The sequence below is a fragment of the Lolium rigidum genome, chromosome 4 (genome assembly GCF_022539505.1).
Source record: "Lolium rigidum isolate FL_2022 chromosome 4, APGP_CSIRO_Lrig_0.1, whole genome shotgun sequence".
Taxonomy (NCBI): domain Eukaryota; kingdom Viridiplantae; phylum Streptophyta; class Magnoliopsida; order Poales; family Poaceae; genus Lolium; species Lolium rigidum.
Window position 1 is genome coordinate 55,956,798 of NC_061511.1, and position 18,895 is coordinate 55,975,692.

Consider the following 18,895-nt stretch of genomic DNA (forward strand, 5'->3'; position numbering starts at 1 on the left):
GAAATCCGTGGCTGGCTCCATCGAGGCGAGGGAAAGGGCAGCGAGCGTGGGATGCCATACGGTACCCGAGAGAGGAGAAGCCGCTACACACACTAGCAGACACCCGCAGCCGCACCACTGCAGGAGTAGAAGAGGAGGAGTGAGAAGAAACAAGAACAAGAAGGCTCCGAGGAAAGAGAAGGAGGTGAGAGATTTCCTCCCCTTCTTTGCTCTGCATTGCTGGACCTTTGATCCATCCTCCCCCTTCCGTTTCAGAAAATCTGTGCATATGTTTCTTGCTTATCTGCTTGGATATTTGTAGCATGTCTTGTATGAGGAGGGAGAGGGGAGGAGGAACATAGATCTTTCTTTTGCTGTTCGATTCGGTGAATGTAGGAGGAAGAAGAGGGGGATAGATAGATAGAGGCTCCTGGAAGATTTGGTGTTCGATGCCTCACCTTTTCTCCACCGGTTCTTGAGTTCCAAAGATCAAGAAAAGCTTCTGCTTTTGCATCCCTACTTTGCAGTTCGTTTGTTTAGATACTTCCATCTTTTCTCTGCTTTATTTATTTGATATTTAGGGACAACTTCTCTCCCCTTTGAATCTCTTTTTCTTGTTCTTGCTGGCTATAAAACTGACGAACAAGCTAATAAATGCCCTATTAGCACTGTTATTCATAGTAATACAATGTTTTAATCCGTTGCAACTCGCAAGAAATCAGTTTTGTGCTTCGGCCCTTCAAATGTTTCAGTCCCAATCTTACTGTTGCATCTGTTACTATTAGGGCACCACATTACTACCAGCAAACGTTCATCCTCCGGCACCTGTTCTTCCCCATCAATGCATTCCTCCACTCCACCTGCGACAGCAGGATCTAGTCTACAACCCATTGGGGATTCACAATAATGGCCTGTAATCACCACAGGGCCCTGCTCTGTAACCGTGCAACTTACCGCAGCTTACTATCCCCCTTTGAAAGGTTTCCCCCTTTGAAAGGTTTACTCCCGTTTCTTTACTTCCTGCCCTGCTATTGCTCCTCCCTTCCATTCCCTGTAAGGCTGGCTCCCATTATTGTTCACCACCCCGGAGAAGAAATGCCCGTTCTAGCCCTCAGTGTTGGTATGTCTGCGATATTTTGGGCATTTTGATTGTGGGAGTAGGTTGCTGCTGTCTTTTTGCTGGATTCCTTCAACCTGAGAGTCCTTAGATTGGCCCAACCTCAGTCCTTGTGTGTGTACAACTTGCTGCACTGTTTACCTCTGCCTGAGGCTACAGGGCGTACGAGTAAAGAGGAATGCAATGCCGCCACCTCCTTTTCTTTTTCAGCTCTCATGAAACTGTAAACATATCAGGTTAACTAGTCATTTTGTGTCTTGGCATCTTGCATTACTCCATAACTTGCTGGGCTGGATTTTTGAAATTGTTTCCTAACAGTAATCTGCATCATGCTAAATGGAAACCATGTAGGATTATTTTGTGTATTGCTAATTTCATGTTTGAGTTCCTCTAGTGTTTCAACAGTACCAGTTTCTGTCATTATTGCAGGAGTTAAGTGAGTGCAGAAGGATTTTCTGAGGGATCTCATCATGCAGAGTTCAAAGACAAGGTTAGCTCAACATGTCCTGGAGCTTCCATGTGTTATTTACTTCCTTCCTTTGTGCATGTGTTTGCTCAAGCACACCTGCGGTTCTACACATGCATGTGCCTCTCTGAGGCAGTGTCTACCAACTTGGTATGGCATATTGTCTGTATTAAATAGGTCTAATGTACTGGGACCAGTGCAGGTCAAACCAGCCATTTACTTTTGCATAGTGAAATAATATTTACAACTCTTGTGTTGACTAGGAGATAGCTGTAGTGTACTTTTCTATGATTTGTATCTGTTGGGTTAGCATGCTAACACTGTAGATTATGCCTATTTTCTTCTCCAAGTGAAGCTTGCCACTAGTATTATATCAAAATTGGCTTACCTAGCTGGCATTAGCAAAGCTGCTAGGTTTATTTTTCTAAATACTACTACTACTACTACATTGCATGGACATTGTTTTAATCCCTGTATAAAGTTTAACTAGCATTGGGTATTACACTTAAATACTTTATACTAAGCTTTTTGCCTTTTTAACTTCTGTAGGAATGGCCCTTCAGATGCTCCACAGAGGACGTCTCCAGCAACTCCACGGTCGTCTCGTGTGGCGAAAACAGGAGGAAATGAAACTGACTCCCCCGGGATTACACCAACAAGAACACCTACAGAGAGGAGCCCGAAGGTCACTGAGCGCCGTTCACCACGAAGCCCAATCACTGAGGTAGAAAGCTACTTGTTTTGAAGTCATGTCATTGCTGACTGCCCTCAGCTGAATTCAAGTTTCTTGCTCCATCCATAGAGAATAGAGATGTTTTATTTACTAGAGCTACACTTCCATTTTTTAAAAGCTTTGTTCGATTTAGTTAATTTTAGATGTATGCTATTATTTATCCTAGAAGTTATTTTAATTAAATAAGATACTATCTGAATGGTATGATGATAACTTGACCATCGACAGTCAGTTTACCACCAGAAAATGCAGAATATTTTACAGCAAGATTCTTTTGAATTAGTTAACTCATACAGTTTGCACTTACTTTTTCAGAAGAAGCGCCCAAGTCGGCTAAACGAGTTGGACTCTAAGGTCAGCCAGCTCCAAGATGAACTGAAGAAGACCAAGGAACAGCTGACTGCATCAGAGGCACGGAGGCGCCATGCACAGCAGGAGGCTGATGAAGCAAAGAAGCAGGAGCAGGATGCTTCCTCGAAGCTAGCGGACTCACAGCGCCAGTTTACTGAGTTCTCAGCCGCGGAGGAATCTCGTCTCCAGGAGCTACGCAAGATACAACAGGAGCGCGACCGTTCATGGGAATCTGAGATCGAGGCTTTGCAGAAGCAGCAGTCAGTGGATGCGGCTGCACTCAGCTCAGCCATGTCTGACATCCAGAGGCTGAAGCTGCAGCTAGAGGCCACAGTGCAGTCTGATGCAGCCCATGCCAAGCAATGTGAGTACACAGACTCTGAACTTGAAGGGTTGAAGCAGGAGATGGAGCTGCGGCTTGCAACAATTGAAGGCCTGAAAGTGAATGTTGGGGAAAGCGACAAGGCTGCAGCTGATGCAAATGCAATGGCAACTGAGATGAAGCTGCAGCTGGAAACTGCAAAAGCCACCATTGACTCACTCGTAGCAGAGGGTGCGCGGTTGCAGGAATGCCTGAGGTCAAAGGATGTAGAGCTCAGTGAGTCCAAAGCTCGGGTAGTCTCGCTCGAGGAAGATCTGAAGAAGGTGCAAGCTGCAGGTAATGAATCTTCGAGTGAGGCACAGGCTGGCAATGCCAATGGCGGCTTTGGCAGTCCGCTGACTGAAGTTCTGAAGAGTGTCAATGGAAGTCCTGACTCGGAGGTTGAACACTGGCGTACAGCGCTTGAGGTGGCTGAGATGAGGTACCAGGAGGAGCAAACACGGATGACCATTGAGACAAAAACAGCCTATGAGATGCTGGAGAACTTGAAGTCAAAGTGCGCGCGCCAACTGTGTGATATGGAGCTCAAGCTAAAGAGCAAGAACGAGGAGCTGGTGGCAGCTTTGGCAGGCAAGGCGCAGGACCTTCACAGGTCAGACGGGTTGAGCGAAATGCAGCCAGAGCTGGAGGCCAAGCTGATGAAGTCGATCACCGACATTGCTGAGCTTAAGGCGAACATGATGGACAAGGAGAACGCGCTGCAGAGCTTGGCGGAAGAGAACGAGACCCTCAAGTCTGAGGCTGGCAGGAAGGAGGCCGACGTGCAGCAGAGGTACGAGGCGGCGGTGGCGGAGCTGGAGCTTGCCAAGGCCGCGGAGCAGGACGTGAGGATGCGGCTCGGGTACGTGACCGAGGAGGCCGACAAGAGCAGCCGGCGCGCCGCCCGGGCCTCGGAGCAGCTGGATGCCGCGCAGGCGGCAAGCGCTGAGGCAGACGCGGAGCTCCGCAGGTTGCGGGTGCAGTCTGACCAGTGGCGCAAGGCCGCGGAGGCCGCCGCCGCTGCTCTCTCGGGCGGTGGCATTGGGGAAGCAAACAATGGCGGTGGCCGGATGGTGGAGAGGACGGGGTCGCTGGACCCGGAGTACAACGGCTCGATCGGCGGGAAGCTGATGGGGTCACCATTCTCAGACGATGAGTCCCCGAAGCGGCGGAACAGCGGCGTGCTGCGGAGGATGAGCGGGCTGTGGAAGAAGGGCCCCAAGTGAAGACCCTGTGAGTCTGGGACTGGTCAACATCACTGAGGTAAGGCAGCAGGAGCAGCAGCAGCAAGAAACCGAATGTGAAACACATGTTTACTTTTCTGTGTAGCAAGAGCCAGATCCAGTCTGCATTGGTTAGTAGAGGTTGCTGATGATGAGTAGTAGAGAAATCTGTAGCTGCTATTGTAGGGTTAGGCTGGAAATGGTAGAAGTGAATCTTTGTCGGGATCTAGTTGAAAGAGAGACCTTTGTGGTATCATCAGATTCTGGAGCAGCTGCTTTTGTTTGGCTGCCTATGTTTTATTATCATGTTGAAAGAGAGACCTTGATATTTCGTTATCATGTACCATCTTGTTCCAGTTCGGTCTCTGATGCATCCATTCCGCATCTGGAAATATGCAAACTGCCAAAAAATGACCTCTGATGCATCCATTCCGCGTCTGGAAATATGCAAACTGCAAAAAAATGACAGGCAAGCTAGCAGTACTAGTCCGAAAAACATCTCCAGTTTGGAAGTTTGATCTCAAGAGTTGTACTGTGTGACCTGATGGTAACAGTGAACTAACACAGATCATTTCTGTTAGGCCTTGTTCGATTTGAGCTAAATCCCCTCGGTTTGAGGTGTATTGAGAGGTATTAGATCCCATCTATACCCTATAGGCATTGTTCGGTTCGCATGAAATCCGAGTGAATTGCAGGGTATTGAGATTTAATCCCTACAAGTCAAAATACACTCCAATACTCTTGGATGGGGGATGAGCCGGACAAACCCCTAAAGTCAAAACCCTCTCCAATACGCTCCAATCCACTTGGAACAGTAATTAACCGAAGAAGCCCTAAGAGCATCTAGAGTGTTGCTAAAAGCCAAATATGCCATGTAATGAAAAATGGTTGGCAATGCCCTCTAGGCCTCTACAATGACGGTAAGCAATGGCAAAAGCTAAATACTCCCTCCGATTCATATTACTTCCTATTAGTGTAAATGTATCTAGAACTAAAATATATCTAGATACATCTATATCAGGGAGTACAAAATTTGAAATCCCTATTTAACATATACCGTGTAGGAACCGGATTTAGATCAGTAACACCTCTCAGCTCCTTAGCAGTAGCATATCAGGCAAAAGACAGTAAACTGAACCATGAGATTAAAAATCAGGGTATAAATGACAACGAGAGGTTCCAGTCACATCGCAATGTTACACGACAGAACCTGCCAGTGGACCATGTTGAGTTATTGACATACGCAAACGAAACCCGCCGAGGTCAGGCAAAAAAAGACGGCCACCGCCACCGGCAACCATGGCCGCCGCCGTGTTGAGCCTAGTTACACGAATACCGGAGAACATCCTTTTCAGTGGACCAATTCGGCCCACTTAAAACTATCCCAAAGGCCCAGCCCATACAATCTTAACGAACACAAGAAGTATCCAGGCTGGGCCGAATTCACCCAGCCCATAGGCCCAAACCGCATCCGTTAGCCCAGCTTACTAAAACCACGAAGCCCTAGCTCCACGACCCCTCTCTAGTCTCTGCCCACCCAAACCCCGCCCCGTCCCCTCGCAGCTCGCCGGCGCCGCCCGCCCGCAGCCATGACGGACGAAGCCGCCGCCGCCGCCGCCTCCAGCAACCACGAGGTGGACCTGGGCCACCTCATGGCCTACGACCCCTCGCACCACCTCGCCGCCGCGCCGTCCTCCAGGGCGGAGCTGCGGGACGAGTGCCTGCGCAAGGCCACGGAGCTGGCGCAGGCCGTCGCCGACGCCCTCTTCTCGCTGCCCGCCACCGAGGGCCGCGACGGGCCCGTCGTGCGCCTCCCGCCGCCCGCCAACCGCCTTCCCCGCGAGAAGCATGTGAGAAGACGACCAGCTCTCTTTCTCTATCGTCTCTGCTCGCTAGTGTCGATTGCGTTGATCTGCTAGAGGATATGGAACGCATGACCAATGCTTAGTTTTACGAACTTCTGTGCCCAGGATGTAGTAGTAGTAGTCGAGCTGGAGTCACTCTGCTAGGAACTTCAGCCTGTGAAGAAACGTTGTTTTTAGTTTCTATTGTAGGTTACAGATGCGAGATTAACATAACAGGATGAAATTCTTGCTGCCCTGATATACTGCTTTAATTACTGTCTGCATAGGTTCTGAACTTTCCTTCTTGTCCCGTGCTAATCCGTAAAAGAGATATCAAGCCGAACAGCGACTTCTAGTATGTTATCTCCCTGCAATTGCAGAGTTGTCTAATCATTTTCTTTCCTCTCACCAGCTACCAAGGCCAGCGCCTCCTACAAAGTGGGAGGCTTTCGCAAAGCAGAAAGGTGGAATTGTCATTCTTGCCAGCTCTTTGAGCGTTTTTGTTAGAAGTCTATTTGCCAGGATTTAGTATAACAGTAACAACATACTTCCAGGGATTGTCAACCGCAAGAAGAACAAGCGTACATGGGATGAGCAAACCAATTCGTGGAAGCGGAATTATGGCTATGATCGTGTTAATGACGACAGAGACATTCCCATCATTGAAGCCAAAATGACAGATGGTAAGCAACTTTTCTCCTTTATATATGGCTAGCAAATCTTTCTTTTTAAGCCTGTTATAGCCAAAATGACCGGAAAATCTATGTAGTTATCCGCTGTGATTCAAATGGTTAGCAGCCTGCATGCTTTTGCATATGTACAACGACTAGTCAAACGGAATAAAAAATGATTAAGTCTCAGTTCCTGATCAGCAAAATGACATCTTTCCTAAGCAAGTTCCTGATTAGCAAAATGACATCTTTTCTAAGCAATGTTTACAGAGAGTTGCTTAAGGTTCCATTTCGAACTAACATCCATTTTTTTTTTGAAACGGTTAACTTTTTTTTTAAGTAAACGGAACTAACACCCATCTGAAACTGCTAAAACTACTGACGACCACCAGTAAGTTTTTTCTTTTTGAACAGGCTTGCCAATAGAACTAACAGCGCCAGCCCAACAAACTGCAATGGAGCTAATCGTTTGTTGAGCTGTGATCACAGCTCCATGAGTGACGTGACTCTGCAATGGTCGGCAATGGCAGAATGACCTTTCTCCTTTATCTATGGCTAGCAAAGCATTTTTTTATCCTGTTAGAGCCAAAATGACCGGATAATAACCTATGTAGTTATCCTGTGCTGTGATTCAAATGCTTAGCAGCCTGCATGCTTTTGCATATGTACGCATATTTAGTCCAGCAATCAGGTTCCAATGCTCTCTTTTCGTTTATGACTGACTGAATGTAACGAGTGTATCTTGATCTTCAAACCTCTTTGCTCAATCTGTTACCCTTCTAATTTAGTATTGCTCTACAGAACCAGGTGTTGATCCATTTGCTAAAAGAAGGGAAGAGAAGAAGGGCAGGGTTGATAAGCAAGAAAAGAACAGACTTGGGAATCTAAAGAATGCCGCAAAAGTTGGTGCTTTGCCAAGGTAATCCTTTCCTACTATCTATGTACCGCATAACACTACGTTTCTGTTATTCATTACATTGGCAACTCAAGTTTCTGATCTAAATGCTTCCTGAAAAATATTATGCAGTCATATACAGCTTGCTGCCACAGCCATTCCGATCACAGGAACTAAAGCTGATCTGCCTAGAAAATCTAAAAAGGAAGACCTTGAGAATGTTGCTGGTATGGCTTCTTCAGCGACAGCTAGTGGTGGAAAGTTTGACAAGAAGTTGCCGGGCGAGAAACCTCTTAAGAAAGCTGGCAAACATAGAAAGGTTTTTCTCCTCATATACTTGTTCACCTTTTATAAATCCATGTTCCTTCATAAGTTGATAGTTTTAGTAGCTTAACTTTTTCTTTTCTGCAGTTCCTCCCTGTGGCTGAAGGGAAAGGAATGGGCAACCTGGAGAAGCAGCAAAACGACAAAATCTTGAACAGCCTACTAGCCAAGAACTTCGAGGAACCATTGGATGTCAGCAAGGCAAGCTCTGAAAACAAATAGTACTGTATGTTTGTTTGTTTAGTCCGCACCATCTAACAAACAGCTCTACGTAACTTTGATACCAGGCAATCACGATGTACAAGGTGAAGAAGGACAACAACAGAAGGAAAGACAAGAAGTCCTCATCTGGATCAGATAAGTTGAAGCCCGGGAAGAAAATCCACAAGAAATCTTCAAAGAAGAGCGCTTAGGTCCACACCATCCTTGAGAACGTGCTGTAGGAGGCGATTTTGTATGGTTACTACTGCCCTGTTTAAGTTCATGGGAGAGATACTGTTTTTCCAGATGTTAGTTGTGACACAAGAAAGTGAATGTTGCTATGGCAATGCTTCACAGATAATGATGTGCACGCATTATATATTTATCAGAAGTTTGGGAAATGTTTCTGGAAAGCCTGTTCGCAAGATGAGTTAGCAATCTAACGAAGAAAAATCATGTTTGCTTCTTTTAACTGTCTGAATAATTGTTGCATGTAGTATGATAGAAAAATCATCTTGAATTAGCCTGTTCAATAGAGGAAAGACCAGCATCCAAAGATTGCAGGGAGAACGACATACATAACTGCAGTTCTGGCTCCCCAGGGTCATAACAGCCAAAGTGGAAAAACAGTGATAGATTAAGTGACTAAACGCATACTGAACTGGTTGATAAATCAACAACAATCTAGAACGGTCCTGTAATGAGGAAAGAAAATACCCTTTCGTTTTAGGGTTTGCTCTGTCCCTGCGGCGAACGCAGGAACTCCACCATATCGCCGCCGGTTCTGGAGATCTGCTCCGATCGACGTCGAAACAACGAGTACTGTTGCGCTGGGAAGACTCTGCGGACTGGGGGGGGGGGCGGTGCAGCTCCTGGACCATGGCGGAGAAGGCGGACGGGAAGAAGGATGGGGCAGTCGAGGATCCTACGTCTGCGACGACTAAGGGGAAAGGAGGTATGGATTGTATGCAGGAGGATGGAGGGATTGATTCAAACATCCCGGATCTGAAGGAGAATATTGAGTCCATGCTTCAACGTCTGGAAATTACAGAGGAGGAAGAAGATGCAGTTGATCTATCGGATTTGATTGAAGAAAACCGAGAATCCATGAAGTGGATGGTTATCATTAGGGTTTGTCTGAAAACTCCGTTTAGCCATACTACTTTCTATCAGAAGATGCAGGTAGCATGGGCGGTTGCTCAAGAAGTTTCGTTTCGAGACCTAGACGAGTATACCTTTACGGCACAGTTTAAATGTCTGGGAGATTGGAGGACGGCCATGCATGGAGGGCCATGGCTGTTTAGGCGCAATGCCGTGGTGATTGAAGAATATGATGGACTTGTGAATACGGAGATGATTCCGTTGGATTCTATTAGAATCTGGGTACGGATTATGGGTATGCCGGATCTAATTCGGAACAGTGCTGCTACTAAAGCTATGGCAGGGAAATTGGGAGAAGTATTACAGGTTGAATTAGGGGCTAATGGAGCAAGCTATGTAAAATTTGTGAGGGTATACATAAAAATCAAGCTGAAGAAACCTCTGATGCGTTTTGTGACAGGAAGAGTGGACCCTGGAAAGGAACCTCAAAAGTTCAGAGTGTTGTATGAGAAAATGCCACGGTTCTGCGCTCACTGTGGAGTCATTGGTCATGTTGCTGATGAATGTGGGGAAGGATCCCATGATCCGAAGAAATTTCAGTATGGAGATTTTATGATGGTACCGCAAGAGGATTTTTGGTACCAGCCAAAAAAAGAGTTTGTTACTCGACCCCAAACTAGTGGTGCTAGAGGTAGAGGGAGGGGCCGAGGGGGAAGGACAAGTTTTAACCAGAAATATGAGGGGATGGAGGCAGAGAACTCTGGTTTTAATACTAACCCGATAACAGATGTAGTGTGGCTGAAGAAAAGAAACATGGGAACTAGGGATGGACAACTGAATGATAATACGTTGGCAATCATGCCAGCATCCCATGTTGCTACCATTGTGGAAGGATTGGAAGGGAAGATTGTGGGGGAAACAACCCCACAGAAAGTTCAACTGCTGAAGAGGCACAAAGCTGGTAATCCAGCAGTAGGATTGGCGGGCTCCAGTGAGGAGTGCCGCCAGGAGCAATGAAAATCTGTGGCTATAATTGCCGTGGAGCTGGCAACTCCTCGGCAAGCAGAGGCAGCATAGGCCAGATATACTTTTTCTGTCTGAGACTCATCTTGACAGAGAAGGTGGTGACAGATTGCGGTTGAAACTCGGCTTTGCACATGCATGGGTGGTGCCGAGTAATGGTAGAGCTGGAGGATTGATGATGTTGTGGGATCAACATGTGAATGTTCAGTTGAAATACGAGCATAACAATTATATTGATGTGCTAGTATCTGGTGATACCCCGGACAAGGACTGGAGATTGACGGGGTTATACGGAGAATCGGTCTCGCGACATAAACATCGCACATGGCGTTATCTCCGAGAGCTACACCAACAAGTGAATTTGCCTTGGATGGTGTTGGGTGATATGAATGAAATTTTATCCGAAAGTAAGAAAGAAGGAGGGGCTCCAAGACCAATGTCATATATGCAAGCTTTCCGTGACTGTTTGACGGATTGCGGTTTGGAGGATCTTGGTTACATTGGTAATATCTTTACCTGGAAGAGGGGTAATATTCGTGAAAGATTAGTCAGGGCAGTGGGAGATGCTAATTGGTTAGCTTTATTCCCATCAACAGGAGTTCATAACCTGACATCTACTGGGTCAGACCATAGACCCATTTTAGTGGATACAGAGACGTACGCAACCGTTATAAATACTACTCGCAACCGTCGACATTTTGAAGGGAAATGGTTAAAAGAGGAGAAGGTGGGGGAGATCGTCGAAACAGCTTGGGCGCATGCACCACCAAGTGCACCACTGTTAGACAAATTGGCCGCAGTACATTCAGACTTACATGAATGGGATCGATCAGTACTTAAAGCTCCAAGAAAAAAGGTTAAGGAGTTGACAAGGGAACTAGATAAACCGATGAATGATGAGACAACCCAGTTACAGAAAGAGGTGACAAGGAAAATCGAGGTTGCACTTGAACAAGAGGAAGTCCAGTATATGCAGCGTAGCCGTGCAGATTGGTTATTGCATGGGGATCAAAATATCACATTTTTTCATAACTTTGCGAAAGCAAGACGGAAGAGGAATAGTATTATCATGAAGAGGAATAGTATTATCAGTTTGAAAAATGAGAATGGAGCAGTACTAGAAGGAAGTGAGGACCTTAAACCTTTTATCAAAAATTATTTTGCCTCTTTGTTCAGTTCAGAGGTGCAGCATACAGATGAAGATCTGTTACAGAGAGTTAGGCCGAGAGTTACTACAGAAATGAATGAAGCTTTGCTAAAACCCTACACGGCTGAGGAAATAAAAGAAGCAATGTTTGATATAGGCGATTATAAGGCACCAGGCACAGATGGGCTACATGCGGTGTTTTATAAGAAATTTTGGTCTGTAGTGGGAGATGAAGTGACAAAAGAAGTGTTACAAGCTCTCAATACTGGAATTATACCAGAAGGTTGGAACGAAAACAGCCATTGTCCTAATCCCAAAAGTGGAAAGTCCAGAACTTATTACACAATTCCGACCCATTAGTTTGTGTAATGTGGTGTATAAGGTGATATCAAAGGTTCTATCGAAGAGACTGAAAGTCCTACTCCCAGATATTATTTCGAAGACACGGAGTGCTTTTGTGCTAGGACGCCTTATCACAGATAATGTCCTGGTACCTTATGAGTGCTTCCATGCCATCAAGAAAAAGCGACAGGGGAAGAGAGGAATGTGTGCGGTGAAACTTGATATGCATAAAGCGTACGACCGGGTTGAGTGGGGCTTCTTGCGAGATATGATGTTGAGATTGGGCTTTAATCTGGAATGGGTAAATATGATCATGGCATGTGTTACCTCAGTTAATTATAGAATCTGGTTTAATTCAGAGGAGACTGAGGTTTTTACTCCGACGAGAGGTATTAGACAGGGGGACCCCCTGTCTCCGTATCTATTTTTGATTTGTGTTGAAGGTTTGTCAAGTCTTCTGGAGTACGAGGAGCTGAATAGTGGTATTCAAGGGGTCAAAGTGTGTCGCGGGGCACCGTCAGTATCACATCTCTTATTTGCTGACGATTCTTTGATCTTGATGACAGCTGATATGTCCAACGCCACATCTCTCCGTAATGCACTGGATATGTATTGTGCAAACTCAGGACAACTGGTGAGTGTTGCAAAGTCAAGCATCTTTTTTAGTCCTAATACTGATGTGCAAGTTCGTGCAGAAGTATGTGCGCACCTGAATATTTTGGTGGAATCCTTGACTGATAAATATCTAGGGTTACCATCTCTGGTTGGCATTGATCGAAGCGACTGTTTCCAGCATCTGATTGAAAGGATATGCCAACGTATCAATGGATGGAATGAAAAATTATTATCTATAGGAGGGAAGGAGATTCTCCTGAAAGCTATAGCTCAAGCCATACCGGCATATGCTATGTCGGTTTTTAATATACCAAAGAATATCTGTAAAGCAATATGTAATGCCATTGCTAAATTCTTGTGGGGCGGATCAAAAACTCAATGGAAAATGCATTGGATGGCGTGGTGGAAGATGTGTATCCCGAGGAATGAAGGAGGAATGGGATTTCGGGACCTTCACTGTTTTAATCAAGCCATGCTAGCTAAACAATGTTGGAGATTACTAAGTGACCCAGATTCTTTATGTGCACAAGTTCTTAGAGCAAAATATTACCCCGATGGAGACCCGATCAATTCGGTCTTGAAGAAGGGTTCTTCTTACACATGGCAAAGTATTATGTCGGGTTTGAAAACCTTCAAGAGAGGATGCATTTGGAGACCAGGGAATGGAGAAACTATTGACATATGGGCAGATCATTGGATACCCTCTAGCCCTACAAGGAAGGTCGTGACGATTAGGGGCAATCAAATCCTAACGCGTGTTAGTGAATTAATCTGTCCTATTACAGGTGGCTGGGACGAGGATTTGATCAGACAAACATTCTGGTCAGTTGATGCGGAGAGGATCATTCGGATTCCCCTTCCGAATTTTGGACAGTCGGATTTTATAGCTTGGAGTCTAAGCAAATCTGGATGTTTTTCGGTTAAATCGGCATATTATACAGAATGGAGACATGCATACAGAAGGAGAGTGAACCGTTCAGACAGTTCGGATAGGTCATCTCCTCATGAGGTTTGGAAGAAAATATGGAGCACACAAGTCCCACGCAAAATTCAGATTTTTATGTGGCGTGCCTTACATGGGATTGTACCATGTTACTGTGTTTTAGCGAATAGACACATTGGTTCTTCAATCAATTGCCCCGTTCATTCGATCAACGCGGAAGATATCCGCCATATGCTGTTTAGTTGTCCTAGAGCACAAGAGGTTTGGCAAGGCCTGGGGCTCCAGGAAAATGTTAATGCGGCCATAGTAATGGACCGATCAGGGTCGATCATCCTAGAGGAACTTCTCTGTTCAGAAAAGCCAGGCGGTATTGCATGTGATGTGGACAATAGAGTGGCTACTGTCATGGTAGCAAGCTGGTACATCTGGTGGTTGATACGTCTCCAACGTATCGATAATTTCTTATGTTCCATGCTACTTTATTGATGATACCTACATGTTTTATGCACATTATATGTCATATTTATGCATTTTCTGGAACTAACCTATTAACAAGATGCCGAAGAGCCGCTTGTCGTTTTCTCGCTGTTTTTGGTTTCGAAATCCTAGTAAAGAAATATTCTCGGAATTGGACGAAACTTTCGCCCGGGGTCCTATTTTTGCACGAAGCTTCCAGAAGACCGAAGACCTAACGAAGTGGGGCCACGAGGAGGCCAGGGGGGTGGCCGGCGCGGCCCAGGTCTTGGCCGCGCGGCCCTGCCCCCTGGGCCCCTCGTGTGGCCCCCCGCGTTGACCTTCCGCCTACTTAAAGCCTCCGTCGCGAAACCCCCAGTACCGAGAGCCACGATACGGAAAACCTCACGCAGACGCCGCCGCCGCGAATCCCATCTCGGGGGATTCTGGAGATCGCCTCCGCACCCTGCCGAGAGGGGATTCATCTCCCGGAGGACTCTACACCGCCATGGTCGCCTCCGGAGTGATGAGTGAGTAGTTCACCCCTGGACCATGGGTCCATAGCAGTAGCTAGATGGTCGTCTTCTCCTTGTTGTGCTTCATTGTTAGATCTTGTGAGCTGCCTAACATGATCAAGATCATCTATATGTAATTCTATATGTTGTGTTTGTCGGGATCCGATGGATAGAGAGTACTATGATTATGGTGATTATCAATCTATTGTTCATGTGTTGTTTATGATCTTGCATGCTCTCCGTTATTAGTAGAGGCTCGGCCAAGTTTTTACTCTTAACTCCAAGAGGGAGTAATTATGCTCGATAGTGGGTTCATGCCTTCATTGATACCCGGGACAAGTGACGTAAAGTTCTAAGGTTGTGATGTGCTCGTTGCCACTAGGGATAAAACATTGATGCTATGTCTAAGGATGTAGTTATTGATTACATTACGCACAATACTTAATGCAATTGTCTCGTTGCTTTGCAACTTAATACCGGAGGGGGTTCGGACGATAACCCGAAGGTGGACTTTTTAGGCATAGATGCGTTGGATGGCGGTCTATGTACTTTGTCGTAATGCCCGGATTAAATCTCACTATATTTACCATGTCATGTATATGCATTGTTATGCCTTTCTCTATTTGTCAATTGCCCGACCGTAATTTGTTCACCCAACATGCTTTTATCTTATGGGAGAGACACCTCTAGTGAACTGTGGACCCCGGTCCTATTCTTTACATAGCATACATTCTACTTGTTTTACTCGTTTTCTTTGCAAACATCTTCCACTCGATACGTTTAATCCTTTGTTACAGCAAGTCGGTGAGATTGACAACCTCACTGTTTCGTTGGGGCAAAGTACTTTGGTTGTGTTGTGCAGGTTCCTAGTTGGCGCCGGAATCCTCGGTGTTGCGCCGCATCACATTTCGCGACCATCAACCTTCAACGTGCTTCTTGGCTCCTCCCGGTTCGATTAAACCTTGGTTTCTTTCCGAGGGAAAACTTGCCACCGTGCGCATCATACCTTCCTCTTGGGGTTCCCAACGGACGTGTACATTTACGCGCATCAAGCTCGTTTTCCGGCGCCGCTGCCGGGGAGATCAAGACACGCTGCAAGGGGAGTCTCCACTTCTCAATCTCTTTACTTTGTTTTTGTCTTGCTTTATTTTATTTACTACTTTGTTTGCTGCACTAAATCAAAACACAAAAAAATTAGTTACTAGTTTTACTTTATTTGCTATCTTGTTTGCTATATCAAAAACACAAAAAAATTAGTTACTCGCATTTACTTTATCTAGTTTGCTTTATTTATCGTTGCTAAAATGGCCAACCATGAAAATACTAAATTGTGTGACTTCACAAATGCAAATAATAATGATTTCCTATGCACACCTATTGCTCCACCTCGCTACTACAGCAGAATTCTTTGAAATTAAACCTCGCTTTACTAAATCTGGTCATGAGAGAACAATTTTCTCGGGTGCTAGTTCCGATGATGTCGCTGCCCATCTCAATAATTTTGTTGAACTTTGTGAAATGCAAAAGTATAAAGATGTAGATGGTGATATTATTAAATTGAAAGTGTTTCCTTTCTCATTAAGAGGAAGAGCTAAAGATTGGTTGCTATCTTTGCCTAAGAATAGTATTGATTCATGGACTAAATGCAAGGATGCTTTTATTGGTAGATATTATCCTCCCGCTAAAATTATTTCTTTGAGAAGTAGCATAATGAATTTTAAACAATTTGATACTGAACATGTTGCTCAAGCATGGGAGAGAATGAAAACTTTGGTAAAGAATTGCCCAACCCATGGACTGACTACTTGGATGATCATCCAAACCTTCTATGCAGGACTAAATTTTTCTTCGCGGAATTTATTGGATTCAGCTGCTGGAGGTACCTTTATGTCCATCACATTGGGGGCGGCTACAAAACTTCTTGATGATATGATGATAAATTACTCTGAATGGCACACGGAAAGAGCTCCACAAGGTAAGAAGGTAAATTCCGTTGAAGAAACCTCTTCCTTGAGTGATAAGATTGATGTGATTATGTCTATGCTTGTGAATGGTAGATCTAATGTTGATCCAAATAATGTTCCTTTAGCTTCATTGGTTGCTCAAGAAGAAAATGTTGATGTGAATTTCATTAAAAATAATAATTTCAACAACAATGCTTATAGGAACAACGCCGGTAATAACTATAGGCCATATCCTTCTGCTAATGGTAATGGTTATGGTAATTCTTATGGGAATTCTTACAATAATAATAGGAGTGTACCCTCTGGTCTTGAAGCTATGCTTAAAGAATTTATTAGTACACAAACTGCTTTTAACAAATCGTTGAGGAAAAGCTTGATAAAATTGATACTATCGCTTCTAGAGTTGATAGGCTTGCCTCCGATGTTAATCTTTTAAAGTTGAAAGTTATGCCTAATAATGATCTTGATAATAAGATTACTACTACAGCAAATGCCATCCAAGTTAGAATTAATGAGAATATAAGATTAATGGCTGAACTGCGTGCTAGGTGGGATAGAGAAGAAAATGAAAAACTAGCTAAAGAGAATAATGTAGCTAAAGTTTGGACTATTACCACCACTAGTAATGCTAATTCTCCACATGTTGCTGCACCTCCTACTATCAATGGTAATATAATTGGTGTTGGCAATGTTTCTACTCCTAGTGCAAAGCGTACAAAACTGCCTCGAAATTGCTAAAACCGCTGAAACCGCTTGTGATAAAACTCGCTGAAATTTTTTCCAACCTTGGGAATAATGATCCCATTGCTGTAGCTCATAATGATTTAGATTTTGATGATTGCCACATCTCTGAAGTTATAAAGTTCTTACAAAAACTTGCTAAAAGTCCTAATGCTAGTGCTATAAATTTAGCCTTTACAAAACATATTACAAATGCTCTCATAAAAGCTAGAGAAGAGAAACTAAAACTTGAAACTTCTATTCCTAGAAAGTTAGAAGATGGTTGGGAGCCCATCATTAAAATGAAATTCAATGACTTTGAATGTAATGCCTTATGTGATCTTGGTGCAAGTATTTCGTTATGCCTAAAAAGATTTATGATATGCTTGACTTGCCACCATTGAAGAATTGTTATTTGGATGTTAATCTTGCCGATAATGTTAAAAAGAAACCTTTGGGGAGGATTGATAATGTGCATATTACGGTTAACAATAACCTTGTCCCCGTTGATTTTGTTGTCTTGGATATCGAATGCAATGCATCTTGTCCAATTGTGTTGGGAAGACCTTTTCTTCGAACCGTTGGTGCTGTTATTGATATGAGGGAAGGTAATATTAAATATCAATTTCCTCTTAAGAAAGGTATGGAACACTTCCCTAGAAAGAGAATGAAGTTGCCTTTTGATTCTATTATTAGAACAAGCTATGATGTTGATGCTTCTACTCTCGATGTTACTTGATTTGCACTTTCTGCGCCTAGCTGAAAGGCGTTAAAGAAAAGCGCTTATGGGAGACAACCCATGTTTTTACCTACAGCAATTTTTTGTTTTGTTGAGTCTTGGAAGTTGTTTACTACTGTAGCAACCTCTCCTTATCATGTTTTGGTGCCAAGTAAAGTTTCTATGTCAAAGTTGATGTTATATTTGGGATTACTGCGCAGAAACAGCATTGCTGTCTGTCACGAATCTGGGCACAGTTCCCTGTAGAAAATTCGAAAAAATCTGCCAATTTACGAGCGTGATCCTCAGATATGTACGCAACTTTCATTAGTTTTGAGTTTTTCCATTTGAGCAAGTCTGGTGCCATTTATAAATTCGTCTTTACGGACTGTTCTGTTTTTGACAGATTCTGCCTTTTATTTCGCATTGCCTCTTTTGCTATGTTGGATTTATTTCTTTGATCCATTAATGTCCAGTAGCATTATGCAATGTCCAGAAGTGAAAAGAATGATTGTGTCACCTCTGAATGAGTGAATTATTAATGATGCACTAACCCTCTAATGAGTTTGCTTGAAGTTTGGTGTGAAGGAAGTTTTCAAGGGTCAAGAGAGGAGAATGATATACTATGATCAAGAGGAGTGAAAGCTCTAAGCTTGGGGATGCCCCCGTGGTTCATCCCTGCATATTTTAAGAAGACTCAAGCGTCTAAGCTTGGGGATGCCCAAGGCATCCCCTTCTTCATCGACAACATCATCAGGTTCCTCCCCTGAAACTATATTTTTATTCAGTCACATCTGGTGTTCTTTACTTGGAGCGTCGGTTTGTTTTTGTTTTTGTTTTTGTTTGAATAAGATGGATCCTAGCATTCACTTTGTGGGAGAGAGACACGCTCCGCTGTTGCATATGGACACATGTGTCCTTAGGCTTTACTCATAATGTTCATGGCGAAGTTTCTTCTTCGTTAAATTGTTATATGGTTGGAATTGGAAAATGCTACATGTAGTAATTCTAAAAATGTCTTGGATAATGTGATACTTGGTAATTGTTGTGCTCATGATTAAGCTCTTGCATCATATGCTTTGCACCCATTAATGAAGAAATACATAGAGCTTGCTAAAATTTGATTTGCATATTTGGTTTCTCTAAGGTCTAGATAATATCTAGTATTGAGTTTTGAACAACAAGGAAG

General features: G+C 44.1%; 2 protein-coding genes across 2 annotated transcripts; both read left to right on the forward strand.

Annotated features, from left to right (window-relative positions):
- The first annotated feature begins 794 nt into the window (after positions 1-794).
- Positions 795-4,244, forward strand: LOC124708161 (interactor of constitutive active ROPs 2, chloroplastic). Its single transcript, XM_047239849.1, has 4 exons — positions 795-959; positions 1,526-1,586; positions 2,112-2,286; positions 2,611-4,244. Exons 2-4 carry the CDS (start codon positions 1,567-1,569, stop codon positions 4,231-4,233), a joined length of 1,818 nt encoding a protein of 605 aa, XP_047095805.1. The 5' UTR covers positions 795-959; positions 1,526-1,566; the 3' UTR covers positions 4,234-4,244.
- A 1,575-nt stretch (positions 4,245-5,819) lies between these two features.
- On the forward strand, positions 5,820-8,578 carry LOC124708162 (ribosome biogenesis regulatory protein homolog). The gene is made up of 7 exons (XM_047239851.1): positions 5,820-6,080; positions 6,487-6,538; positions 6,629-6,757; positions 7,547-7,664; positions 7,773-7,959; positions 8,052-8,165; positions 8,252-8,578. The coding sequence occupies exons 1-7, from the start codon at positions 5,820-5,822 to the stop codon at positions 8,375-8,377; spliced, it is 987 nt and encodes a 328-aa protein (XP_047095807.1). The 3' UTR covers positions 8,378-8,578.
- Positions 8,579-18,895: the final 10,317 nt, after the last annotated feature.

Bases quoted from the DNA above. Each gene is read 5' to 3' on its own strand.
- LOC124708161 (XM_047239849.1), top strand. From the start codon at position 1,567: ATGCAGAGTTCAAAGACAAG. The intron at 1,587-2,111 runs GTTAGCTCAACA...TAACTTCTGTAG, and splicing joins ATGCAGAGTTCAAAGACAAG to GAATGGCCCTTCAGATGCTC. The intron at 2,287-2,610 runs GTAGAAAGCTAC...TTACTTTTTCAG, and splicing joins CACGAAGCCCAATCACTGAG to AAGAAGCGCCCAAGTCGGCT.
- LOC124708162 (XM_047239851.1), top strand. From the start codon at position 5,820: ATGACGGACGAAGCCGCCGCCGCCGCCGCCTCCAGCAACCACGAGGTG. The intron at 6,081-6,486 runs GTGAGAAGACGA...TCCTCTCACCAG, and splicing joins GCCTTCCCCGCGAGAAGCAT to CTACCAAGGCCAGCGCCTCC. The intron at 6,539-6,628 runs GTGGAATTGTCA...ACATACTTCCAG, and splicing joins GGCTTTCGCAAAGCAGAAAG to GGATTGTCAACCGCAAGAAG.